This window comes from Thamnophis elegans, unplaced genomic scaffold (assembly GCF_009769535.1).
Source record: "Thamnophis elegans isolate rThaEle1 unplaced genomic scaffold, rThaEle1.pri scaffold_113_arrow_ctg1, whole genome shotgun sequence".
In the NCBI taxonomy this organism is placed as follows: domain Eukaryota; kingdom Metazoa; phylum Chordata; class Lepidosauria; order Squamata; family Colubridae; genus Thamnophis; species Thamnophis elegans.
Genome location: NW_022473584.1, coordinates 1 through 27,400, shown reverse-complemented (window position 1 = coordinate 27,400; position 27,400 = coordinate 1). Strand labels below are relative to the sequence as shown.

The following is a 27,400-nucleotide window of genomic DNA, read 5'->3' as shown; positions in this document are numbered from 1 at the left end:
GTAAATAATATATGTTCCTCTTGGCTTCTAGGTGCTCGCTAAGAAAGGATTGTTCAAAATGACCATCAGATCATTAGTATTTCTTATACAGTAATTAACACGCTCTGTATCTGATGCGAAGGAGTTCTACTCCCCCTCCCCACCTGAAAAGAACTCTGTTCCAACTGCCATTTGCCTCACATTCCATTTCCTCAGTTCAAACTGGCAGACCTTCCACTCCTTGACTCAAGCTAGTAAATAATATTTTGTTTCTCCCTAATCCGAGGGGCATTTTCTCTCTCCCTCCCTCTCTCTCTCTCTCTCTCTCTCCCTCCCTCCCTCCCTCTCTCTCTCTCCCCGGGAACAATCTTATGCAGGGCAGACTCCAAGGGAGCCGATAAATCTACAGATGGAGAAGAGAACAGTTGAAGCAGGAAAAAGCACGCCTCCGGGGGGGGGATTTACTGTCTCGGCACAAAGGAATTGGCGGTGCCTCAGGCTGGCATCGGGCAGACAGCTTGAGAAGCATCCTGCTGGCACCCCGCCCCCCCCAAAAGAGGAGGAGAGGACAAATTTGAACCCTGGCGACATGTCGGCTTCCGCACCTCCTACGGGAATTTGCAATCATGATGGCGCTAGATTCTAAGCAGCCGGAAGACTTGGGGGAAATCTACAAGGCCCCCAGAGAATGATGCGTTGCAGGGAGTCCTCGACTTACAACGGTTCATTTAGTGACCGAGCTAAATGGAGGGTCAACGGCACTGAAAAAAGGGGGCTTGGGGTCGTTTTTCCCCCCCTCACACTTACGACCGTCGCGGCATCCCCGTGGTCACGTGATCAAAATCCGGCCGCTTGGCAACTGACTCGTATTTATGACGGTCACAGAGGCCCAGGGTCACGTGATCCCATCACACAAAAGTTTCTGGTTTAGAATGAAAGGTGTCAATCAAAATAAGGGGGCACCGGACTCCAGATTTTTGGCTACTCTGCTCAGAGTTCATTCCGTCCTCGCACTGATGACATTACCTAGTTGGGTCATGAAACGTCTTCATCAAAACAGCTCAAGCTCAGAGACCACCAAGGACTCCATAATTCTCCTCCCCCGCTTCACTTCCACCTCCTCCTCCTCCCTCTCCTCCTCTTCCTCACAAATGCCATTTCCTTCCAGCATTGATTCTATTGCCTAGTTGGGTAATGAAACGTCTGGAAGAAACCTCCCAAGCTCAGAGAGCACTAAAGACCCCAAAACCTTCCTCCTCCTCCTCCTCCTCCTCCTCCTCCTCCTCCTCCTCCTCCCCCTCCTCTTTGCAAACCCCCTTCCCTTCTAGCACTGATGTTGTTACCTAGTTGGGTCGTGAAACGTCTGCAAGAAAACCCCCAAGCTCAGAGAGCACCAACATACAGTTCACTGCTGAATTACAAATATTCCCATCTATTCTACTTCGTTTATAACTCTGACAATCCCAGAGCCCGACACTAATAGCAAATCAAACCAAAGCGGTCCCAGCCCACAACGACAACACACAAAAGCAACACATTCAACTCAGCTTCTGACTGTTTCTAAGTTACACGTAATGTATGTCTCTTATTAGTCCAACCCTCTGTTCAAGCAGGAGGAGGGCTGGATTTCAAGCCCCAGAATTCCCCAGCCAGGATGCTCTAAGGAGAGTGGAGCCTAAACTCCCAGAATTCCTCAGCTGGCCTCCTGCGATGGATGGACTTCAATGAAAGTGAGCAAGACAGAGAAATATTAACATTATGGAGCTGGGCAGACGACCTCCAAGGTCCCTTCCAATTCTGTTATGCTTTTATTAAAGCAATAAAAAAGCCTGCTGGCTGGGGGATTCTGGGAGTGGAAGTCCTCCCCTCTTAAAGCACGATGGCTGGGGGATTCTGGGAGTGGAAGCCCACCCCTCTTAAAGCCTGCTGGGGGATTCTGGGAGTGGAAGCCCTCCCCTCTTAAAGCACGATGGCTGGGGGATTCTGGGAGTGGAAGTCCTCCCCTCTTAAAGCATTTTAGCTGGGGGATTCTGGGAGTGGAAGTCCATTCCTCTTAAAGCACGATGGCTGGGGGATTCTGGGAGTGGAAGTCCTCCCCTCTTAAAGCACGATGGCTGGGGGATTCTGGGAGTGGAAGCCCACCCCTCTTAAAGCCTGCTGGGGGATTCTGGGAGTGGAAGCCCACCCCTCTTAAAGCACGATGGCTGGGGGATTCTGGGAGTGGAAGTCCTCCCCTCTTAAAGCATTTTAGCTGGGGGATTCTGGGAGTGGAAGTCCATTCCTCTTAAAGGATGCTGGCTGGGGGATTCTGGGAGTGGAAGTCCATTCCTCTTAAAGGATGCTGGCTGGGGGATTCTGGGAGTGGAAGTCCTCCCCTCTTAAAGCATTTTAGCTGGGGGATTCTGGGAGTGGAAGTCCATTCCTCTTAAAGGATGCTGGCTGGGGGATTCTGGGAGTGGAAGTCCTCCCCTCTTAAAGCATGATGGCTGGGGGATTCTGGGAGTGGAAGTCCATTCCTCTTAAAGGATGCTGGCTGGGGGATTCTGGGAGTGGAAGCCCACCCCTCTTAAAGCAGGCTGGCTGGGGGATTCTGGGAGTGGAAGTCCTCCCCTCTTAAAGCATGCTGGCTGGGGGATTCTGGGAGTGGAAGTCCACCCCTCTTAAAGCATGCTGGCTGGGGGATTCTGGGAGTGGAAGTCCACCCATCTTAAAGCATGCTGGCTGGGGGATTCTGGGAGTGGAAGTCCATTCCTCTTAAAGGATGCTGGCTGGGGGATTCTGGGAGTGGAAGTCCTCCCCTCTTAAAGCATTTTAGCTGGGGGATTCTGGGAGTGGAAGCCCACCCCTCTTAAAGCACGGGAGGTATGTTCCATCACTTTTCTTGAGATGCTAGCTTTCTCCTTGCAAGGAGCATGCCGCACAGCGCCTCCCCCACTCCCGCCGTGTGAAAACTTTGTGAAAAGAGAAAAGAGTTTTTCTGCCCCGCACCTGGACTTGCCACTTGCCCACGATCCGATCGACAATTTCGTTGTTGTCTTTGTTCAGCTTTGTCTTGTGGTAACATTTCTCGTAGCAGAGAATCCGCAGGTACTGGGAGCCCTCCAGCTCGATTTCAAATTCCTGCAGAATCAGACGAGGAGGAGGAGGAGGAGGAGGAGGAGAAAGAGAAGGAGGAGGAAGAGGAAGAGGAGAAGGAGGAGTAAGAGGAGGAGGAGGAGGAAGAGGAGGAGGAGGAAGAGGAGGAGGAAGAGGAGGAGGAGGAGGAGGAGAAGAGGAGGAGGAGGAAGTTAGAGAAGTTTACGACGGTAGTGAAAAAGCTGAGTTGCGACCCGTTTTCACACTTAACGACCGTTGTAGCCTCCCCCCTGGTCGTGTGATCAAAACTCAGATGTTTGGCAATTGCTTCACATTTACGACGGTCGCAGTGTCCCAGCGTCACCTGATCCCCTTCTGCGACCGCCCGACAAGCAAAGTCGATTGGGGGGGGAGCCCGGTTCACTTAACAACCATGCGACTGACTTAAGAACTGCGGTGGCTCACTTAACAACGGTGACACGAAAGGTCACGAAGAAAAGTTTGTGGTCATAAGATGAGGACTAGCTGTATTACAGCAATGGTCAAATAAGGACGCAGACGAAATACAACAAAAAAAACCCCTCATTTTCAGAGGGTCCAGGAGCCGTGTAGGGTCACACAAGAAGTCCTCGACTTACAACCGCCACTGAGCCCGAACCTGCCATTGCTAAAGAAGATTAAGTGAGTTTCGCCCCATTTACGATCTTGTTGCCACAGCTTGTTTAGCGAAATCCCTGGGGCTGTTAAGCGAATCGTGTTGTCGTTAAACGAATCCGGCTCCCCCATTGACCTGGCTTGTCGGAAGGTTACCTCAGCGACACTGCGACCGTCATAAATACGAATCGGTGGCCCAGTGCCTGTATTTCAATCATGGAGATGGTGAAATGGTCGTAAGTGGGGAAAATGGGCACAACTTGCAACCGTAATGGGCCAGCTCTATTATGGTTGTATGTCAAGGACTCCTAATATGACAGCAGTCTTCCAATATCTCAGGGGTTGCCACAAAGAAGAGGGAGTCAAGCTATTCTCCAAGGCACCTGAGGGCAGAACAAGAAGCAATGGGTGGAAACTAATCAAGGAGAGAAGCAACCTAGAACTAAGGAGAAATTTCCTGACAGTTAGGACAATTAATCAGTGGAACAGAAGTTGCCTCCAGGAGTTGTGAATGCTTCGATACTGGAAGTCTTTAAGAAGATGCTGGAGAGCCATTTGTCTGAAACGGTATAGGGTTTCCTGCCTAGGCAGGGGGTTGGACTAGAAGACCTCCAAGGTCCCTTCCAACTAGGTCTATTCTATTCTATTCTATATTCTATTCTTTCCATATTCTATTCTATTCTACTCTATATTGTATTCTTTCCATATTCTATTCTATATTCTATTCTTTCCATATTCTATTCTTTCCATATTCTATTCTTTCCATATTCTATTCTTTCCATATTCTATTCTATTCTACTCTATATTCTATTCTTTCCATATTCTATTGTATTCTTTATTCTATTCTTTCCATATTCTATTCTATTCTATTCTATTCTATTCTATATTCTATTCTTTCCATATTCTATTCTTTCCATATTCTATTCTATTCTTTCTATATTCTATTCTTTCCATATTCTATTCTTTCCATATTCTATTCTATTCTTTCTATATTCTATTCTATTCTATATTCTATTTTTTCCATATTCTTTCCATATTCTATTCTATTCTTTCTATATTCTATTCTATTCTATTCTTTCTATTCTATTCTATATTCTATTTTTTCCATATTCTATTCTTTACATATTCTAATCTATTCTTTCCATATTCTTTCCATATTCTTTCCATATTCTTTCCATATTCTATTCTATTCTTTCTATATTCTATTCTATTCTATATTCTATTTTTTCCATATTCTTTCCATATTCTATTCTATTCTTTCTATATTCTATTCTATTCTATTCTTTCTATTCTATTCTATATTCTATTTTTTCCATATTCTATTCTTTACATATTCTAATCTATTCTTTCCATATTCTTTCCATATTCTTTCCATATTCTATTCTATTCTATTCTATTCTATTCTATATTCTATTCTTTACATATTCTATTCTATATTCTATTCTATATTCCATTCTATTCTATATTCTATTCTATTCTGTTCTATTCAAATATGCCCCACCGTAAAGGTTTGACTAGAAACGAGAGGAGGCAGAGAGAGACTGGCAAAGTCCAGAGGCCTTTAAATTGGATTAATAAATAAAATAATCAATAAACTCCCAGCCGCATTGTTAGCTCATCTTCAGTTTGTACAGTAAATTGATAATTGCATGTCGTTTCTTTTCTGGGAATCCACTGCTGGCAAATGGCTGGGGGTGGCCTCACAAGTGTTCAGATCGTCGCAGGTCGTCCTCGAGTTACGACCTCAATTGAGACCCAAAATCGATCTTGTTAAGTGAGATCTTTGTTAAGGGAGCTTTGCCCCACTTTACGACCGTTCTTGTTAAGAGAAGGGCGAGTTGTGGCATTTGTTGTTAAGTGACTTATTGTATTGGTTAAGCGGATCACCGCAGTTGATAAGTTAGCCACAACTCGGTCATTAAGCGCATCGGACTTCCCCCATGGACTCGGAAAGTCGCAAAAAGGGATCACATGTCCCTGGGGACACATCGGCCGTCATAAATATGAACCAGTGGCCGAATTTTGATCACATGACCATGGCAACGGTCTTAAGTGTGAATAATGGTCGTAACAACTCATTTTTTTCAGCGTTGTTGTAACTTTGAGTGGTCACTCAATGAACTGTTGTAAGTGGAGGACTAGCTAGCAGCCTCCTTCGTAATTGAATCCAGTTTTTGCACAGCCCGACGTAACTCAAGCAAAAGTATAAAAATTGCACAATCACAATCGCTCTCCCCCCACCTCACTCCACTCCAATTGGGGCATCTCCCACCAAGGGCTTCTGAGCATGTGCAGAATGTCATTTCTGCCCCAGTGTTTCAAGGCCGTACTAGCTTCCTCCTCATCTTCCTAGGCAGGCAGTCCTCAACTTACAGCAATCCATTTAGCGACCATTCAAAGCTGCAAGCAAAGTCAGTGAGGAAGCCAGATTCGCTTAACGGCCGCGTTACTAACTGAACAACTGCAGCGATTCACTTTACCATGGCGAGAAAGGTCGCTAAATGGGTCCAAGCCCACTTAACAACTCTCTCGCTCAGCAATGGAAAATTGGGGCGTCATAAGTCAAGGACCGCAGCAAAGCAATTGGCTTCTTTTATCCCAAATGCGCTATGGAAGGGCTGTGTATTTTGGCCCCGTGGGGCAAAGCACTCTGCACATGCTCAGAGGCATCGCGGATGGCTTACCTCGTTCCACTGCGGCTCCGTTGTGTCCCGGAAAACCCGTGTTTTGGCTTTGCTGACAAAATATCCGAAAGAATCGACTTCGAGAGTACAGTAGAGGTCTAAGAACATCAGGGGGGAAAAGAAACAGGAAATAAATTTTATATTTCACCTGAGGGACCTTCCTAAAAATCCATCCCGTAGGTCCTCTGCTGGCTGGGGGATTCTGGGAGTGGAAGCCCACCCCTCTTAAAGCACGGGAAGTGTGTTCCATCCCTTTTCTTGAGTTGCTAGCTTTCTCCTTGCAAGGAGCATGCTGCACAGCGCCTCCTCCTCCCCTCTTAAAGCAAGCTGGCTGGGGGATTTTGGGAGTGGAAGTCCTTCCCTCTTAAAGCATGCTGGATGGGGGATTCTGGGAGTGGAAGCCCACCCCTCTTAAAGCACGGGAAGTGTGTTCCATCCCTTTTCTTGAGTTGCTAGCTTTCTCCTTGCAAGGAGCATGCTGCACAGCGCCTCCTCCTCCCCTCTTAAAGCCTCCTGGCTGGGGGATTCTGGGAGTGGAACTCCTTCCCTCTTAAAGCATTCTGGCTGGGGGATTCTGGGAGTGGAAGCCCATCCCTCTTAAAGCAGGCTGGCTGGGGGATTCTGGGAGTGGAAGTCCCCCCCTCTTAAAGCATTCTGGCTGGGGGATTCTGGGAGTGGAAGTCCATCCCTCTTAAAGCATCCTGGCTGGGGGATTCTGGGAGTGGAAGCCCATCCCTCTTAAAGCCTGCTGGCTGGGGGATTCTGGGAGTGGAAGTCCTCCCCTCTTAAAGCATTCTGGCTGGGGGATTCTGGGAGTGGAAGCCCATCCCTCTTAAAGCATTCTGGCTGGGGGATTCTGGGAGTGGAAGCCCATCCCTCTTAAAGCATGCTGGCTGGGGATTCTGGGAGTGGAAGTCCCCCCCTCTTAAAGCATTCTGGCTGGGGGATTCTGGGAGTGGAAGCCCACCCCTCTTAAAGCATTCTGGCTGGGGGATTCTGGGAGTGGAAGTCCATCCCTCTTAAAGCCTGCTGGCTGGGGGATTCTGGGAGTGGAAGCCCATCCCTCTTAAAGCAGGCTGGCTGGGGGATTCTGGGAGTGGAAGCCCACCCGTCTTAAAGCATCCTGGCTGGGGGATTCTGGGAGTGGAAGTCCACCTCTCTTAAAGCTTGCTGGCTGGGGGATTCTGGGAGTGGAAGTCCATCCCTCTTAAAGCATTCTGGCTGGGGGATTCTGGGAGTGGAAGCCCATCCCTCTTAAAGCAGGCTGGCTGGGGGATTCTGGGAGTGGAATTCCACCCCTCTTAAAGCATCTTGGCTGGGGGATTCTGGGAGTGGAAGTCCTCCCTTAAAGCAGGCTGGCTGGGGGATTCTGGGAGTGGAAGCCCACCCCTCTTAAAGCATTCTGGCTGGGGGATTCTGGGAGTGGAAGCCCTCCCCTCTTAAAGCATTCTGGCTGGGGGATTCTGGGAGTGGAAGCCCACCCCTCTTAAAGCATTCTGGCTGGGGGATTCTGGGAGTGGAAGTCCTCCCCTCTTAAAGCAAGCTGGCTGGGGGATCCTGGGATTTGGAGAGGAGGAGGAGGAGGAGGAGGAGGAGGAGGAGGAGGAGGAGGAAGAGGGGAAGGAGAAGGAGAGGAAGAAGAAGAGGAGGAGGAGGAGGAGGGGGGAGAGGACTTTTTTGGTTCCTTGCTGCTCTCTGAGCTTGGGGGTTTTCTTGCAGACATTTCATGACCCAACTAGGTAACATCATCAGTGCTAGAAGGGAAGAGGAGAAGGAGGAAGAGGAGGAAGAGGAGGAGGAGGATTATGGCCCTCTGAGCCTGGGGGTTTACTTGCAGACGTTTCATGGCCAACTAGGTAACGTCATCAGTGCTAGAAGGGAGGGGTGTTTGCAGAGAGGAGGAAGAGGAGGAGAAGGATTGTGAGCGTTCGCTGGGATCCGCAGATCCATCCCTTGCAAAATGACCACACAATAGGGGGGGGGGCCCTCAACTGGATGCCTGCAGACCCTCCCTACTTGAAGCTGCAGCTGGGTCAAATGATGCCAGAGAAGGCGCCGGGGAGGGGAAGCCGTGGGGAAGATGCAAAAAATAATAGTAATCTAATTCGATCTACTCAATCAATCAGGCACTTACTGGCAGATTGCTGGAAGCCCTTGACCGAGTGGAGAATGACGTGTAGAAAGCCGTACATTCCTTGAAGTTTGTCATCTGTGGAGGAGGGACCGGACGGACGGACGGACACACACACACACACACACACACACACACACAGAGCGAGGGACATATTAGATGTGGCTTTCTTTTACTTTTTTCTTCCCGCACATTTTTATTTCATTTCCAAAGTTCAAACAACCAAATGAAAAGAAAAGAAAAAAGAAACCAACCACCGTTGAACGCTAATGATAAATATTTTTTTTAAAAAAGAAATTACATTTACAAAAAAAAAAAAAAAAAAAGGCACGAGTGGGTTTTATTTCCCGGGCGGGAGGTTATAATTGCAACCTCAAGAAATGCCAAAGGGTGAAAAACAGCACGCTAAAAAGGAAGCGTCACCGGATTGCACACGGGGAGCCGTGAATGAAAGGGGCGGGGGGGGCTTGCCAAGAGCAGAGGAGCCCCTAATTTGGGGATCACACGGCGTAGGAAGGAGCTGCCCCCCCACCCCCCACTGTGCTTTGCTCCCACACGCTGCTTTTGGGAACAGAGAGGTCTCGCCCGGAAACTCTTTTAACGAGCTAAAAAGTTTGCTTAATTGGCCACAACGTTTCCCAAAGCATCTTTTGACTTAACAAGTCTAAGTATTAAGTTTCATTTTTTTTAAAAACCCCACTGTTTCGTGGCCAAAAAAAAGCCAGGAAAATATATATTCAAAAAAGCAGGATATATATATATATATATATATTTTTCCCGGATAATTGCAAAAGCAAACTCTTTGCAACCATACCGCCACCTACTGGTGGGAAAAGGAATAAACGTAGCGCTTCGAACTTGTTATGAAGGGTAATCAAGAGGCAGGTTATCGTCCTCGACATACGACCGCAATGGAGCCCGATATTACTGTCGCTAAGCGAGTGGGTGGTTCGGTGAATTTTTGCCCCATTTTATGGCCTTCCTTGCCACGGTTGTTAAGGGAGTCACTGCAGTCAGTCACGCGGTTGTTAAGTGAATCTGGCTTCCCCGTGGTTTTGGCTGGTCAGAAGGTGGCAAAAGGGGATCACGTGACCCTGGGACACTGTGACCGTCATAAATGTGAGTCAGTTGCGACCCCCGGGGGTGCTGCAATGGTCGTAAGTGTGAAAAACGGTCATAAGTCACTTTTTCATGACTTCAAACGGTCACTAAATGAATTATTGTAAGTGAAGGACTACCTGTATGTTGCTTTTTTCTTATTTCTTTTCATTACAGGTCGTCCTCGACTTACAACGGTTCGCTTAGTGACCGTTCAAAGTTGCAACGGCACTGAAAAAAGTGAGTTATGACCGTTTTTCACATTTACGACCACTGCAGCAGCCCCAGGGTCGCGCGATCAAAATTCATACCCTGGGCAACTGACTCACATTTACGACAGTTGCCGTGTCCCGTTTTGCGACCTTCCGAGAAACAAAGTCAATGGGGGAATAGCCAGATTCACTTAACAACCAAGTGACTAATTTTAACAACTGCAGGGATCCGCTTAACAAACGTGGCAAGAAAAGTCATAAATTGAGACAAACTCACTGAAAAAAGATTTCACTTAGAGACTTAAATTCGGGCCCCGATTCTGGTCGTAACTCAAGGATTACCTGTGTAGGACACCCAGAGTATCTGCGGAGTCCAACAGCTTCACATGACCAGCTGCCTAATGCCCAACCTGCAATCATGCGGATCAACGGTGCCGGGGGGGGGGGCGCTGGGGTTGCGGGCGCACTCACCGTCGGTGTTGCTGGTCAGAGGAATGTTGTGGACAGTCCGTAGCTTGAAACAGGATCCCATCAGATACTGCAGCTCCACAGAACTTAGCACAAACGTCTGGAGATCTAAGGGGAACGACAAAGGTTTAGCGAAAAGCCGGGAACACAGAGTCTCCTAGGTGTGTGTGTGTGTGTGTGTGTGTGTGTGTGAGAGAGAGAGAGAGAGAGAGAGAGAGAGAGAGAGAGAGAGAATGAGACAAAGAGAGAATGAGAGAAAGAGACAGAGAGAGAGAATGAGAGAGAATGAGACAGAGAGAAAGAGAATGAAAGAGAAAGAGAGAATGAAACAGAGAATGAAAGAGAGAGAGAGAATGAAAGAGAGAGAATGAAAGAGAGAGAGGGGTGTGTGTGTGTGTCTGTGTGTGTGTGTGTGTGAGAGAGAAAGAGAATGAGACAAAGAGAAAGAGAGACAGAATGATAGAGAGAATGAGACAGAAAGAGAGAATGAGAGAGAGAGAGAGAATGAGACAGAGAGAAAGAGAGAATGAGAGAAAGAGAATGAGAGAGAGAATGAGACAGAAAGAGAGAATGAAAGAGAGAGAGGGGTGTGTGTGTGTGTGTGAGAGAGAGAGAGAATGAGACAGAGAGAAAGAGAGACAGAATGAGAGAGAGAATGAGACAGAAAGAGGGAATGAAAGAGAGAGAGAGAATGAAACAGAGAGAAAGAGAATGAAAGAATGAGACACACACAGAGGGAGAATGAGACAGAGAGAGAGAATGAAAGAGATAGAAAGAGAGAATGAGACAGAGAGAGAGTGAGAAAGAGAATGAGAGAAAGAGAGAATGAAAGAGATAGAGAGAGAATGAGACAGAGGGAGAAAGAAAGAGAATGAGAGAGAGAAAGAGAGAATGAAAGAGAGAGAATGAGACAGAGAGAAAGAGAGAGAAAGAGAGAGAATGAGACAGAGAGAGAGAAAGAATGAGAGAGAAAGAGAGAATGAAAGAAAGAGAGATAGAAAGGGAGAAGAAAAGAGTGAGAGAGAGAGAGAGAATGAGACAGAGAGAATGAAAGAAAAAGAGAGACAGAAAGAGAGGATGAAAGAGAAAGAGAGCGTGAATGAGACAGAGAAAGAGAGACAGAAAGAGGGGGGGGTTCCTAATGGTACGATCCAGTTCGGCCAGATAGGAAGTGACTCGGCCAGACATGTGACCGTACTGGTTCTATCCTGGGCGCCGCCATCTTTATTTCCTGTTCTGTACCTGTGCAGAACAATCTTCATTGAAACCCACCCCCACTTTTATTGGGGTGCACATGCCAGTCCCAGAGAGGTCCCAGAGATGGGCCGTTTTTCCCAGCCTCTAGAATCCCTCTGCAGGCTTTGGCAGGGTTGGGGTCGGGGGGGGGAAGGGGGAAATGCCCCCGTTTTTGAGAAAGATGGCCTCTTTTCCACCCATTGTTCGCAGAGGGCTCCGGGGGGGGGAGGACAAAAACTTCTTTTTCCTTCCTGGATCGTTTGCAGGCGCTCCCTTCGTTCCGTCGAGGCTGCAGAGCCCCCCCCTTCCCCCCCCCCCACCGTCAAAACTTTTCACCACCCTTTCGGTGTGTATGGCTTGGTGAGGAGGTCATGTGACTGAGGGTGCGTGAGTGATGTCAAGTTGGCCACACCCACTCAGTCACCTGCCCCCCCCAAACTAGCCACACCCACTGAACCGGTAGTAAAAAAAAAATGGAAATCCACCCCTGGTGTGTGTGTGTGTGTGTGTGTGTGTGTTTGTGTGTGTGTGTGTTTTCACTATGGGAAGAGATGAGGAAGGCACCGGCTTGGGGAGGAAGATGAGGATGCCAAAATCTTGAGGGTGCAAGGGACGGTTGGCTCTGCAGAAGCCTCCTCCCTAGGAGAAGGACGGCAGGTGGCGGCGTCAAACGAGGCCTTAGCCTAGCCATCCCCACGTAGCCGCAAGCGAGCTCAGTCTCAGCCTCCTTGAATCCCGTGGACTCTCGTCTCTGACTCCCAGCAGGCGAGAAAATGAAGGTCCCATAAAAACCGATTTATGGCTCAAAAGATTCTGCACAGGGATCTTCTCAACTAACCCTTAGCGGCCACTTGGAGTAAGAGAAGGGCTCCGGGAGGTTGGGCTGCGTTCACTGGTAGCTACTCCACCCCCAGGTTCTGCCACTCCTTCTTTTCATCTTTTTCCCTTTCACATTCCGTTCCTTTCTTCCTTTCCTTTCCTCCATTGCCTTCCCCTTCTCTCTCTCCTTTCCTCTCTCCTTCCTTCCCTCTTTCCCAGCTTCCTTCCTCCTTCTTTTCTCTCTCATCCTTCCTTTTTAAACTCAATCCCTTCCTTCCTTCATTTCCCTCCTCCCTTCCCTTCCTTTTTTTCTGTTCCATCCTTCCTTCTTAAACTCAACAACTTCCTTCCTTCCTTTCCTTTCCTCTCCTCTCTCTCTCTTATTCCTTTCTTTCTTTTCTTTTCTCTCCCTTTGATCCTTCCTTCCCTTTTCTTTCATTTCCCTCCCCTCTCTTCTCTTTTCTTTTCTCTCCCTTCCTTCTTTCTCTTTCATTTCTCTCCCCTCCCTCCCTTCCTCTTCTTTTTTCTCCCTCCCATCCTTCCTTCTTAAACGCAACAACTTCCTTCCTTTCCCTCCCCTCCCTCTCTCTTATTCCTTCCTTCCTTTACTTTTCTCCCTTCCATCCTTCCTTCTTAAACTTGACCCATTCCTTCCTTCCCTTTTCTTTCATTTCCTTCACCTCCCTACCTTCTTTTCCTTTTTTCTCTCTCCCATCCTTCCTTCTTAAACCCCTTCCTTCCTTCCTTTTCTTTCATTTCCCTCCCCTTCTCCCCTTCCTTTTCTTTTTTCTCCTTTCCATCTTTTCTTCTTAAACTCAACATTTTCCTTCTTTCCTTTTCTTTCATTTCCCTGCCCCTCCCTCTCTCTTATTCCTTCCCTCCTTTTATTTTTTCTCCCTACCATCCTTCCTTCTTAAACTGGACCTTCCTTCCTTCCTTCCTTCCTTCCTTCCTTCCTTCCTTCCTTCCTTCCTTCCTTCCCTGCCTTGCCCTCCTCTCCCTCCTTCCCTTCTCCTTCCTTTCCCTTCCCTCTCCATTCCCTCCCTCCATCTCTCTCTTTCTTTCCTCTCTCCCTCCCTCTTTTCCTTCCCTTCTTCTGGTCAGACACAAAAGGCCAGGTTGACATACAAACGTCCAGGAAATTGGAATTTGCTACGTGGAGATTCTGGCCTGATTCCTCTCTTAACTCCAGCCATAGATTCTTCCATGCCTTTTCCTTCACCCCCTGACTCAAGGACCAGTTTTCCACCCCAAAAGGGAGAAAAATCATATTTAATACGCTTGTGAGTCTCGGCAGGAAGTCCCAACCCTCGGTTCTACCAAGAACATCTTGTTTCATGGACCCTCCCAGCTGAAAACCCACGAGGGTCCTTCATGGGGCGTTTGATCCCCCCGTGACCCACCTTTCTTCTGCAGCTTCTGGATTGCTTCCCTCCACTCCGACCGCTCGTAGTCCGAGGACAGAAGGAAGAGGTAGCTCTGAAAAAGCCGAGAGAGAGAGAGAGCAAGGAAAGGGGCTTAAGTCAATGGGGCATCGTTGCCATCTCCTAAGCGGTGGGGTCCTTGGTGATTTCTGAGCTCGGTTTCCTTGCAGGCGTTTCAGTGCCCAACTAGGTAACATCATCCGTTGAGGAGGGAGGAGGGTTAATGGAGGAGGAGGAAGAGGAGGAGAGGGGGAGAGGACTGTGGGGTCTTTGGTGATTCTCTGAGCTGCACTGTTTCCTTACAGACGTTTCAGTGCCCAACTAGGGAACACCATCAGTATTAGAAGGGAGGGAGGATTTATGGAGGGGAGGAGGAGGAGGAGGAGAAGGGAGGAAGATTGTGGGGTCCTTGGTGCTCTCTGAGTTGGGTGGGTTCCTTGAAGACGTTTCGTGACCCAACTAGGGAACATCATCAGTGCTAGAAGGGAGGGGGGTTTGCAGAGAGGAGGAGGAGGAGGAGGAGAGGAAGAGGAGAAGGAGGGGGTAGAGGAGGAAGAGGAGGAAAAAGAAGAGGAGGAGGAGAGGAAAAAGAAGAAGAGGAAGAGGAGGAGAGGAAGAAGAGGAGGAGGAGAAGGAGGAGGAGGAGGAGGAAAAGGACGAAGAGGAGGAGGAGGAGGAGGGGGTAGAGGAGGAAGAGGAGGAGGAAGTAGAAGAGTAGGTGGAGAGGAAAAAGAAGAAGAGGAAGAGGAGGAGAGGAAGAGGAGGAGGAGGAGGAGGAGGAGAGGAAGAGGAGAAGGAGGGGGTAGAGGAGGAAGAGGAGGAAAAAGAAGAGGAGGAGGAGGAGAGGAAAAAGAAGAAGAGGAAGAGGAGGAGAGGAAGAAGAGGAGGAGGAGGAGAAGGAGGAGGAGGAGGAAAAGGACAAAGAGGAGGAGGAGGAGGAGGGGGTAGAGGAGGAAGAGGAGGAGGAAGAAGAGGAGGAGGAGGAGAGGAAAAAGAAGAAGAGGAAGAGGGGGAGAGGAAGAGGAGAAGGAGGGGGTAGAGGAGGAAGAGGAGGAAAAAGAAGAGGAGGAGGAGGAGAGGAAGAAGAGGAGGAGGAGGAGAAGGAGGAGGAGGAGGACAAGGACAAAGAGGAAGAGGAGAGGAAGAAGAAGAGGAGGAGGAGGAGGAGGAGGAGGAGGAGGAGGAGGAGGAGGAAGATTGTGGGGTCCTTGGTGCTCTCTGAGTTGGGTGGGTTCCTTGCAGACGTTTCGTGACCCAACTAGGGAACATCCTCAGTGCTAGAAGGGAGGGGGGTTTGCAGAGGAGGAGGAGGAGGAGATGTGCTTCCCCCCCTGAGCGGCTCCAGCAGCCCCCCCTTCCACCCAGCCTCCCCTCCTGCTCCCCAATCTCTTACCTTGCCGTTGCGGTTGTGGATCCGCAAGGGGATGGAGGGCGAGTTGAGCAGGAGCCAAAACTCGTTGTCAAACATTTTCTTCTTGAGACGCTCCATGGCTCGGCTCTGGCCTTTGTTGGCCTTCTGCAGAGGAGGAGGAGGAGGAGGAGGAAAAAGGAGAGGGAGAAGGAGGAGGAGAAGAGGAGGAAGAGGAAGAAGGAGAAGAGGAAGAAGGAGAAGAGAAGAGGAAGAGAAAGAAGGAGGAGGAGGAGGAGGAGGAGAGGAGGAGGTGGAGAAGGGAGGGAGAGGAGGGAGAGGGAGAAAGAGGAGGAGGAGAAGAGGATGAGAGGAAGAAGAGGAGGAGGAGGAAGGGGAAGAAGAAGAGGAGGAAAAGGAGGAGGAAGAGGGAGAAGAGGAAGAGGAAGGAGGAGAAGAGGATGAGGAGGGAGGAGGAAAGGAAGAGGAGAAAGAGGAAGGAGAAGAGAAGAGAAAGAAGGAGGAAGAAGAGGAGGAGGAGGAGGAGGAAGAGGGAGAAGAGGAAGAGGAAGGAGGAGGAGAAGGGGAGGAAGAGGAGGAAGGAGGAAAGGAAGAGGAAGAAGGAGAAGAGAAGAAGAGAAAAAAGGAGGAAGAAGAGGAGGAAGAAGAAGAGGAGGAAAAGAAGAGGAGGAAAAGAAGAGGAGGAAAAGAAGAGGAGGAAAAGGGAGAAGAAGGAGGAGGAGGAGAAGAGGAGGAGGAAGAAGGCAGAAAGGAAGAGGAGAAAGAGAAAGAAGGAAAAGAGAACAGGAAGAGAAAGAAGGGGAGGAGGAGGAGAAGAAGAAGGGAGGAAGAAGAAGACAACATTGACGACTTAGGACAGTTGATCTAAACCTCCCAGCGGGACCCTCGGCCAAAAGGGCCCTATCCCCCTCCCCAATCCCCAAGTCCTGAGGCTCCTCCTTCTCTCTCTGCCCCAGGAGGACTTGAGAGAAGATTCCGGAAGAAAACCGGAGCTGTGCCCCGGGAAAACAAGGCAGCCTCAGAAAGAAACTCAAGGCGGCTTTTTCTTGATTCTCTTCCATAGCGGTAGCCCTCGGCTCACTAACGGTTCGTTTAGTGACCATTCAAAGGTACAAAGGCACTGCCTTGCGGCCGTTTTTCTCACGACCATTGAAGCACCCCACCTCCCCATGATCACATGATCAAAATTCAGACCCTTGGCAATTGGACTCAGATTTACGTCAAGCCACAGTGTCCATGTAATCCCCTTTTGCAACCTCTGACAAGCATCATCAATGGCGGAAGCCAAATTCGCTTAGTGACTGTGATTCGCTTAACGGACTGCAGGGATTCACTTAACAACTTGGTCAAAAATAACCATCCCAAAATCGGATGTAATTCATTCACTTCCTGCTTGGGCGGTGGGGGCTGGACTAGATGACCTACAAGGTCCCTTCCAACTCTGTTAACCCCTTTGCTCCTAACGGTGTTGCTGTGAAGTTTCCTTGTAAGTTGGAAAATTGGGGTGAAAATTTAAAAAATAAGCACAAATGGTCCTCGACTTACGGCCAAGGTTGAGCCTGAATTTTCCGTTGTTAACTTGAGACGTTCGTCAAGCGAGTTTTGCCCCGTTTTACGACCTTTCTTGTCACCGTTGTTAAGCGAGTCGCCGCCGTTGAGCAAGTTGGTAACCCGGTTGTTAAGTGAATCCGGATTTCCCCATGGACGTTGCCGGTTCGAAGGTCGCAAAAGGGGAAATCACGTGACTTCGGGACACACGGCAACGGTCGTAAGTATGAATTGGTGGCCAAACGTCTGAATTTTGGTCACGTGACCCTCCCCGGTTACGGCCGTTAAGTGTGGAAAAAAAGGGTCCCGAGTCACTTTTCTCAGTGCCGTTGTGTAACTTCGAATGGTCACTAAGTGAATGGTCGTAAGTCGAGGACTGGTTGCCAAGGGTGTGAATTTTGACCGTGTGACGCCGGGGAGGCCGCAACGGCCGTTAAGTGTGAAAAGAAGGTCCCGGGTCCCTTTTTTGCCAGTGACGTCCTGACTTTGAGCGGTCGCCAAACGAACGGTCGTACGTTCGAGGAGCCCCTGCGTGCGTCCCCAGCCCCTTTCCTCTGTTGGGTTGGACTAAGCCACCCGCCAGCCCTCCCCTGACCTCCTTCTGCACTTCGCTCTTCATGGAGGAGATCTTGATCTTCATATCCTCCAGGTCGTGGTCAGGCATAGCCTGGACGTGTGGACACAGGTCGGACTCTTCCAAGGACGGGAAGACCAGCTCGGCCAGCGGGACGTACCACTTGCACTCGTACTGCTGGTGTTTCCTGCACGGAGAGACACCCCCGCATACACACCTTAGAACTCTCTGGCCCAGCCCACGAAGGACCGAGGACCATCCAGCCAGCAGATCGGGGATGGGAGACCACCAGGAGAGCCCAGGGGAGGGGCCTTTCCATATTATTGCCCAGAAAACTCTACTCTTATTTCTAAACTATCCTATTCTATTGTTCTGTTCTGTTCTTTTAAATTCTATTTTAAATTCCCAATCCTATTCTTTCACATTCTGTCCTAGTCTGCTCCATTCTGTTCCATTCCTTTCTTCTTCTATTCTGTTCTATTTCAAATTCTACTCTATTCTACAGTATTTTGAATTCTGTTCCAATTCTATTTCAATTTCTAATCTAGTTTATTCTAGTCATCCAGTCTAATCCTTTCCTTTCTTTCCTTCCTTCATTTGAATCTTTCCTTCCCTCCTTCCTTCCTCCCTTGCTTCCTTCCTTCCACCCACTCACTCTTTTCCTTTCTCCTTACCCTTCCTTTCTCCTTTCCTTTCTTTTTTCCCTTCCCTTCCTACTTCCCTTCCCTTTTCCTTTTCTTTCCTTTCTCCTTCCCCCTTCCCTTCCCTCTTTCCTTTCCTTTTTCTTTCCTTTCTCCTTTCCTTTCTCCTTCCCCCTTTTGTTTCTTTTTTCCTTCCCTTCCCTTCCCCTTCCCTTCCCTTTTCTTTCCTTTCTCCTTCCCCCTTCCCCCTTCCCTTCCCCCTCTTCTTTTCTCTTTCTTTCCTTTCTTCTTAGCTTTCGCCTTTCCTTTCTCCTTCCCCCTTTCCTTTCTTTCCTTTCCTTTCTTTTTTCCTTGCCTTCCCCCTTTCTTTTGCTTTCTTTTGCTTTCCTTTCTCCTTAGCTTTCTCCTTTCTCCTTCTCCCTTTCCTTCCTTTCCCCTTTCCTTTCCCCTTTCTCCTTCTCCCTTTCCTTTCTTTTTTCCTTCCCTTCCCCCTTCTCTTTCCTTTTCTTTCCTTTCTCCTTCCCCCTTTCCTTTTCTCTTTCTTTCCTTTCTCCTTAGCTTTCTCCTTTCCTTTCTCCTTCCCCCTTTCCTTTCTTTCCTTTCCTTTCTTTTTTCTTTCCTTTCCTTCTCCCTTTCCTTTCTTTCCCCCCCTTCCCTTCCCCCTTCTCTTTCCTTTTCTTTCCTTTCTCCTTCCCCCTTTCCTTTCTTTTCTTTCCTTTCTTTTTTCCTTTCCTTACCCCTTCCCTTCCCTTTCTCCTTTCCTTTCGTTTCCTATTCTATTCCAAATCCTATCCTGTTTCTGTCCCTCTTCCGTTCTTGTTATCTTCCTGTTTCATTTCATTTCTGTTCTGTTCGGATTCTGTTCCATTCCGTTCTATTCACGGCTGCCCATCCTACAGGCTCCTCTTCCCCCCCTCCCACCCCGAGTCTCACCCGACGCCCGTTTTCTTCAACTTGGCGCAGAGCAAAACGTCCGTAAAAAGGAAAACGTGGCGCAGCTTCCGAGACCCTTCGGCCACCTCCACCAAGAAGCCATCCTTGACCAGTTGGCGGTTCTGCAGAAGGAGGAAACACAGTAAAAAAAAAATTCAACCCATAACTCCAGGAAGGCCCTGTGGCTTTTCATATTTAGGACAGGATAGGGCCCGTTTGAGTGGTGTGGTGGCCTAGAGGTAGAGCTTTCACCTCACAATCAGGAGGCTGTGAGTTCAATCCCAGGTAGAGGCAGATATTTCTCTCTCTGGGCACGATGAGAATATATCTGCCAAACAAAACTCCTCATTGGCGACACGAAGGGCAGGTGGCCCTTAAAACTCTCTGCTAACTCCATTGAGTTTCCCAGACTCCACCCTTCAAGAGATTATGGGGTTGTTAAATGAGGATGGCAGGATAGGACCTGTTTAGGATAGCATGCTCAGAGACTATGGGAAACTGGGACATCGGAATGCCAAGGATGGGTTCGAAAAAGGGGTTTAATTCTAGGTTGATTCACAAAAAAGGCGCCAAATCCTACTTCACAGCCATTTCCAAATTCATTTCCTAAATATATAATCAATCAACCAATCAAGCACATTTACACAGACATCCATTTTGTTTCAAAGTGTCTCTGGGCAGCATACAACAATCAAATAAAAACTCCATTTTTTTCAAAAAAAAAAAACAACTGCCAACCGCTCATTGTCAAAACATGATTTTTGCTTTCATTGCATCATCATTTGGTGGGCTTGGGGATATTTATTTCTGACCATTTTAATACATTTATTTATTTATTTATTTATTTATTTATTTATTTATTTATTTATTTATTTATTCATTCATTCATTCATTCATTCATTCATTCATTCATTCATTCATTCAATTTACAGGCCATCCATCTTACTTGAAAGTAACTGATTTATTTCTGATTTATTTTAAAGCATAACAGACAGACAGACAGACAGACAGACAGACAGACAGACAGACAGAGATAAGATAGATAGATAGACAGATAGATAAGATAGAAAGATAGATAAGAAAGAAAGAAAGATAGATAGATAGATAAGATAGATAAAAAAGAAAGAAAGAAAGATAGATAAGATAGAAAGATAGATAAGAAAGAAAGAAAGAAAGAAAGAAAGAAAGAAGGAAGGAAGGAAGGAAGGATGGATGGATGGATGGATAGATGGATAGATGGATACATAGAGACATAGAGATAGATATGCTTTAAAATAATCAATAATTAATCAATATATACCGTTACCGTGAGGTAAGATGGGAAACTGGTAAATGTTATAATTTTTAATATAAAAATATAAAAATTTTATATACAATGTAAAGAGAGAGGGAGAGGGAGATGCACATAGAAAAATAGATAAAGAGAGGAAGAGATGATAGATAGATAGATAGATAGATAGATAGATAGATAGATGATAGATAGATAGATAGATAGATAGATAGATAGATAGATAGATAGATAGATGACAGATAGAATGATAGATATAGAAAAATAGATAAAGAGGGGAAGAGATAGCTAGATAGCTAGATAGCTAGCTACATAGATGATAGATGGATAGATATAGAAAAATAGATAGACTGTAATATACATAAATAAGAAAAAATTTAGATGCCGCCCCTTAACTTACAGTAACTGATGCTATAAACTGCCCAGACTCAAATTAATGGGTGAATCTGTTATTAAAAATATTTTTAAAAAGCCGCACACAGCCTCCGAATCCTACCATAGCAATGTTCTCCCCTCCCCAAGGCACCGCACTCATCCTGATCGCGTGAATGGGTTTCTTAACTCTAATGGAGCCTCCGGGCACAGGGGCAGTATACCTTGGAATCTTGGCGATCTCCACCTAGGGAGGCGTCTGCTTGGCCGGATCCCTTTGCTGACTGTTTTGGGGGTCCTACGTTGCTCCACACGGAGTGTCCCCCCCCCCCAAATCACCCCGGCACAATGGCCTACTTGCCTCTCCTTTCGGGGTAGTGACCGCCGTTCTGCGAGGATCAATGTCCTCATTGATGCTGGAGAGGAAATTCTGGGAAATCCGAAGAGCGTCCTGGAGCAACGGGTAATCGGGGTGATCTGTTGGCGTGTGCTTCAGTAGATCCTGGGATCCCAAAAGAGATTTTTTTTTAAAGGGAAGGAGGGAGGGAAGCAAGGAGGGAAGGAAGGAGAGAAGGAGAGAAGAAAGGAGGGAAGGAAGGAGGGAAGGAAGAAGAGAAGGAGAGAAGAAAGGAGGGAAGGAAGGAGGGAATGTAGGAGAGAAGGAAGGGGGAAGGAAGGGGGAAAGGAAGGAGAGAAGAAGAAAAGAAAGGAGGGAAGGAAGGAAGGAGGGAAGGAAGGAGGGAAGGAGAGAAGGAGGGAAGGGGAAGGAGGGAGGGAAGGAAGGGGAGTAGGAGAGAAGAAACGAGGGAAGGAAAGAGGGAGGGAGGGAAGAAGAAGTAGGACCGTTGTAAGATAAGATGGATCTATGGGATGTTATAAATACATATTATTAATAACAGTTATGAGATCATATAATTGTGAATGTATATATGAAATTGATAAAATTAAATTAAATTAAATTAAATTTAAAAAAAAAATCAAATGTGGCCAGATCCTGGATGCCAAAGCCAACTTCCCAGGTGGTCCTCGACTTACAACCGTTCCAATTAGCGACTGCCTGAAGTTTTAGACCGTCAGCCCTGCAAAAGTGACTTACGACCAGTCCTCACATTTTATGACCATTGCAGCATTTCCCATGATTTATATTCGCATGCTTGGCAACTGATTCGTATTTATGACGGTCGCACTCGATCGGGGTCGCGAGATCAAAATTTGGATGCTTGGCAACCGACTCACATTTACGACGGTCGCAGCATCGCCGGGTTACATGATCCCCTTTTGCGACCTTCCGACGAACGAAGTCAACGAGGGAAGCCTGGTTCACTTAATGACCACACAATTCACTTAACAACCACAGTGAATCACTTACTGACTGCAGCCCAAAAAAAAGTCACGGAAATCAGGGCCGGTCACGGGACGACTCATTTAACGGCCGCATTGCTTAGTGGCGGACGTTCCCATCTACTTTTGGTCGTAAGTCGAGGATGACTTTTATAAAACATCATCCAAATTTGAAGAGAGCAACGCACGGCTTGTTTTCTGTGTAAATTGTGTCTAAAAAAGGGGGTGCCCCATTTTCATCCAGAACAGCCAGGCAGCTTAAGTGTCCCCCCCCCCCAAGTGATCTAGCAGGAGCTCAACTCCCAGAATTCTCTGGGGCTACGTGGTGGGGCATTCTGGGATTCCCAGACTCCAAAACAATGGAGAACCTTAGAAAGTGGAAACTGTTCTGACCGAGGCTTCCCGAGAGCCTGAAGCAAACTCCTTGTTCCGACAAAAACCCCTTTGATTAATTTGAGTGTGAATTCTGCTCCTTCCCATCCAGCAAAATCTTTCAAAGGAGGATTTACGGTCACAGACCTCATCTGGCTTGGAGAGCTGCCAGGCTGATCTCTGGAAAACTTGGCCAAGAGTCTCGGAGAGTCACGAACCAATGAAGCGAACTAATTCTCTCCTGCAAACTCCACTCCCCTTTTGCTCCTCGTTAATTTCATCTGGGAGGGGCCATTCACCGTCCACCTGTGGCCTTCCTCCCAAGTCGACCCCTGTTCTTTAGCTGTTCCCTTCGTCTGGCAACTCTCTGCATGCGCACACTGGGAACAGGCTCCAGCTGTTCTTCTGCCTCGCCGATGTCTGGCTCCGAAGGCAGCTGATAACTTTCGGACGGCCCTGGCCCCCTCTCTGCCTCCGACACGGAGCCCTCATCCGAGCCTCCCCCAGACTCCAGGACTGGCCCAGGTTCCTCCCCAACCCTCCTCACCATCCAAATCTGATGCCAGCTCCACTGGCACTTTCTAAGCCAGTGTTTCTCAACTTTGGCAACTTGAAGATGTCCGGACTTCAACTCCCAGAATTCCCCAGCCAGCGAATGCTGGCTGGGGAATTCTGGGACTTGAAGTCCGGATATCTTCAAGTTGCCAAGGTTGAGAAACCCTGTCCTAAGCTAAGCCCAATTCCCTGGGGGAGGGGGGTGATTTTACTCACTTGTAACACATTGGTGCTTCGAGCAACTCGGTTTATAGGCTTATACAGCAACGCTATAAACGAGGAAAAAATAATAGTTAGAATAAAGAACGTGTCAGGCAAAACAACTAGAGAAATAAATCAAAAGTTCTGAGAAAAGTTACAGTTGTAAAGATTTAGTCCAGCCTGGGAAAGTTTTTCTGCTAATGGCCGGTTAACATTTGGGGCTGCATTCCTGGCGCACGGCCAGGAACGCCACCCAACATGCGGAAAGCGTTGTGGGATTTCGAATAAAGCTGCCACTCTACCCAAAAGTCCTTTCCAAAAAAAGAAGGTGACCACATTCTTTATTTTTAAATTTCCCATTACGTCATTCCTGGAATTGAATCCAGCTTTGGCTTGGGGGGTGGGTGGGTGTGCAGGGAGCCAAAAAACATTTAATTTTATTTCCGCGTGGGCGTCAACGGAACAAAACCCGGGATTTTCCCTGTGTTTTTCTTCGCCCGCAAAGAATCCCTCTTCGCGAAGGAGATTTTAAACAGCGACGCAAAACGGAGCAAGAAGCATCCCACCCTGATTCCTACAAGTGCTTGTACAGGCTTACTACAGTTCGCTTAGTGGCCATTTTTTCATTCTTACAAGCATGACGCATGGTCAAAATTCAGACGCTTGGCAGCTGATTTGTATTTATGACGGTCCTGGGTTTGTTTTTTTACCGTGATCCTCTTTTGCGACCAAAATCAATGGGCAAGGAAGATTCACATAACGACCGTGCGACTCAGTTAACTGTTTCATTTAACAATTGGTGGTTAAAAAATGGGGCAAAAAACCAACTTAGCACCTGTCTCACTTAGGAACAGAAATCTGGGGCTCCATTGTGGTCCTAAGATGAGGACTAGCCGTAATTAGAACGGTCCTTGACAATTCTGGGAATTGAAGTCCACATGTGTTAAAGCAGTGTTTCTCAACCTTGGCGACTTTAAGTCCTGTGGACTTCAACTCCCAGAATCCCCCAGCCAGCAATGCTTTAAGAGGGGTGGGCTTCCACTCCCAGAATCCCCCAGCCAGCCTGCTTTAAGAGGGGTGGGCTTCCACTCCCAGAATCCCCCAGCCAGCAGGCTTTAAGAGGGGAGGACTTCCACTCCCAGAATCCCCCAGCCAGCATGCTTTAAGAGGGGTGGACTTCCACTCCCAGAATCCCCCAGCCAGCAGGCTTTAAGAGGGGGGGACTTCCACTCCCAGAATCCCCCAGCCAGCAGGCTTTAAGAGGGGTGGGCTTCCACTCCCAGAATCCCCCAGCCAGCATGCTTTAAGAGGGGAGGACTTCCACTCCCAGAATCCCCCAGCCAGCAATGCTTTAAGAGGGATGGACTTCCACTCCCAGAATCCCCCAGCCAGCAGGCTTTAAGAGGGGAGGACTTCCACTCCCAGAATTCCCCAGCCAGTATGCTTTAAGAGGGGTGGACTTCCACTCCCAGAATCCCCCAGCCAGCAGGCTTTAAGAGGGGTGGGCTTCCACTCCCAGAATCCCCCAGCCAGCAATGCTTTAAGAGGGGTGGACTTCCACTCCCAGAATCCCCCAGCCAGCAATGCTTTAAGAGGGGAGGACTTCCACTCCCAGAATCCCCCAGCCAGCAGGCTTTAAGAGGGGAGGACTTCCACTCCCAGAATTCCCCAGCCAGTATGCTTTAAGAGGGGAGGACTTCCACTCCCAGAATTCCCCAGCCAGTATGCTTTAAGAGGGGTGGGCTTCCACTCCCAGAATTCCCCAGCCATCATGCTTTAAGCGGGGAAGACTTCCACTCCCAGAATCCACCAGCCAGCAATGCTTTAAGAGGGGTGGACTTCCACTCCCAGAATCCCCCAGCCATCATGCTTTAAGAGGGGAGGACTTCCACTCCCAGAATTCCCCAGCCAACAGGCTTTAAGAGGGGTGGACTTCCACTCCCAGAATTCCCCAGCCAGTATGCTTTAAGAGGGGTGGACTTCCACTCCCAGAATCCCCCAGCCATCATGCTTTAAGAGGGGAGGACTTCCATTCCCAGAATTCCCCAGCCAGTATGCTTTAAGAGGGGAGGACTTCCACTCCCAGAATTCCCCAGCCAGTATGCTTTAAGAGGGGTGGACTTCCACTCCCAGAATCCCCCAGCCATCATGCTTTAAGAGGGGAGGACTTCCACTCCCAGAATTCCCCAGCCAGTATGCTTTAAGAGGGGAGGACTTCCACTCCCAGAATCCCCCAGCCATCATGCTTTAAGAGGGGAGGACTTCCACTCCCAGAATTCCCCAGCCAGTATGCTTTAAGAGGGGAGGACTTCCACTCCCAGAATTCCCCAGCCAGTATGCTTTAAGAGGGGTGGGCTTCCACTCCCAGAATTCCCCAGCCATCATGCTTTAAGCGGGGAAGACTTCCACTCCCAGAATCCCCCAGCCAGCAATGCTTTAAGAGGGGTGGACTTCCACTCCCAGAATCCCCCAGCCATCATGCTTTAAGAGGGGTGGACTTCCACTCCCAGAATCCCCCAGCCAACAGGCTTTAAGAGGGGAGGACTTCCACTCCCAGAATTCCCCAGCCAGTATGCTTTAAGAGGGGAGGACTTCCACTCCCAGAATTCCCTAGCCATCATGCTTTAAGCGGGGAAGACTTCCACTCCCAGAATCCCCCAGCCAGCAATGCTTTAAGAGGGGTGGACTTCCACTCCCAGAATCCCCCAGCCATCATGCTTTAAGAGGGGTGGACTTCCACTCCCAGAATCCCCCAGCCAACAGGCTTTAAGAGGGGTGGACTTCCACTCCCAGAATCCCCCAGCCAACAGGCTTTAAGCGGGGAAGACTTCCACTCCCAGAATCCCCCAGCCAGCAATGCTTTAAGCGGGGAAGACTTCCACTCCCAGAATCCCCCAGCCATCATGCTTTAAGAGGGGTGGACTTCCACTCCCAGAATCCCCCAGCCAACAGGCTTTAAGAGGGGTGGACTTCCACTCCCAGAATTCCCCAGCCAGTATGCTTTAAGAGGGGAGGACTTCCACTCCCAGAATCCCCCAGCCAGCAGGCTTTAAGAGGGGTGGACTTCCACTCCCAGAATCCCCCAGCCAGCAATGCTTTAAGAGGGGTGGACTTCCACTCCCAGAATCCCCCAGCCATCATGCTTTAAGAGGGGGGGGACTTCCACTCCCAGAATCCCCCAGCCAGCCTGCTTTAAGAGGGGAGGACTTCCACTCCCAGAATCCCCCAGCCAGCAATGCTTTAAGAGGGGGGGACTTCCACTCCCAGAATCCCCCAGCCATCATGCTTTAAGAGGGGAGGACTTCCACTCCCAGAATCCCCCAGCCAGAATGCTTTAAGAGGGGAGGACTTCCACTCCCAGAATCCCCCAGCCAACAATGCTTTAAGAGGGGAGGACTTCCACTCCCAGAATCCCCCAGCCAGCCTGCTTTAAGATGGGTGGACTCCAATTCCCAGATTTCCTTTGCAATCCTCTCTCCGACCTGGAGCTGAGCCCCCCCCACCTCCCCATAGGTGAAACGGAAAGAAAAGGATGCTACCCAGCCTGGGGAGCCCCCAAAATCCCCCCCATGACTTGGGGAGGGGAAATGCTGGGTCCGGCTGCAAAATCCGAGGGAGCACCCCCCTTCTCAAATCACCCGCTGTTTTCAAACAAAACCGTTTCTTGCATTGCGTAGCCCTGAACAGCTGGCGAGACACACCCCCTCCCCAATGTCATCATCATGGGGATGGATCCCCAACCTTGAAGGAGAGAAGGGGGACCCGAATTCCGCCCCCTCCCCAATTCATCCACCAGACCCCAAATGGAGCAAGATAAAGGAGCAAAACAGGGGGGGCAGCCACACCTCCTTTTTCTCCATCCAGGCTTTGTTGACGCAGCCGCTGGGGAAGGAGACCCTCAGAGCCCCCCCCCCCATTGCCCAGACACTGGCCGAGCCCCCCCCCTCAACCTCTTCACCACCACCCCACTGCACACACACACCCCGCAGGAGCCCCCGAATCCTGGTTAGGAACGCCCCACGAGAACACCCCAATTTGAAATTGGGAGGAACAAAGAAACCCGCCAAGTTGGAAATCCAGGTGAGAAGGGGAAAAGGAAGAAGCCCCCTCCTCATTTTTTCTCCCCACCCTCTGATATTGCAAAGACAAAGCCTTCCCCCCACCCCACGCGTGTTTGGGGAAAGGGTCGCCCCCTGGAGAAGGGGTGATCGCCTGCTAAGAAGACCCCTCCCTCCCTGGCCAGCCCAACAGCAGCTCTTAGGGGGAGAAGGAGAGGGGGAGATAGGGGAAGGGGTTCCCGGCAGAATCCCCCCTACCCACCGTAGGTGCAGTTACAGCAAAAACGGACGATGAGCAAGATCTCCATGGCACCATGGCAGTATCGGGGGTCCGGATTGACTCCAGAGGTGGGAGAGGGAGAGGGAGA

At 48.9% G+C, this 27,400-nt stretch overlaps 1 protein-coding gene across 1 annotated transcript in view; it reads right to left on the bottom strand.

The window, feature by feature from the left end:
• The window catches only part of LOC116523229 (active breakpoint cluster region-related protein), a 78,165-nt gene extending 50,810 nt beyond the window's left edge, over positions 1 to 27,355 (bottom strand). The window contains exons 1-11 of the mRNA XM_032238318.1: positions 27,295 to 27,355; positions 22,990 to 23,042; positions 20,867 to 21,007; positions 18,846 to 18,967; positions 17,293 to 17,458; positions 15,174 to 15,296; positions 13,760 to 13,835; positions 10,305 to 10,409; positions 8,527 to 8,601; positions 6,393 to 6,490; positions 2,968 to 3,099 (exon numbers count right to left, since the gene is read on the bottom strand). Coding sequence (XP_032094209.1) covers positions 2,968 to 3,099; positions 6,393 to 6,490; positions 8,527 to 8,601; positions 10,305 to 10,409; positions 13,760 to 13,835; positions 15,174 to 15,296; positions 17,293 to 17,458; positions 18,846 to 18,967; positions 20,867 to 21,007; positions 22,990 to 23,042; positions 27,295 to 27,340 — 1,137 coding nt within the window. The 5' untranslated portion in view covers positions 27,341 to 27,355. The remainder of the gene's footprint in view (positions 1 to 2,967; positions 3,100 to 6,392; positions 6,491 to 8,526; positions 8,602 to 10,304; positions 10,410 to 13,759; positions 13,836 to 15,173; positions 15,297 to 17,292; positions 17,459 to 18,845; positions 18,968 to 20,866; positions 21,008 to 22,989; positions 23,043 to 27,294) is intronic.
• Positions 27,356 to 27,400: the final 45 nt, after the last annotated feature.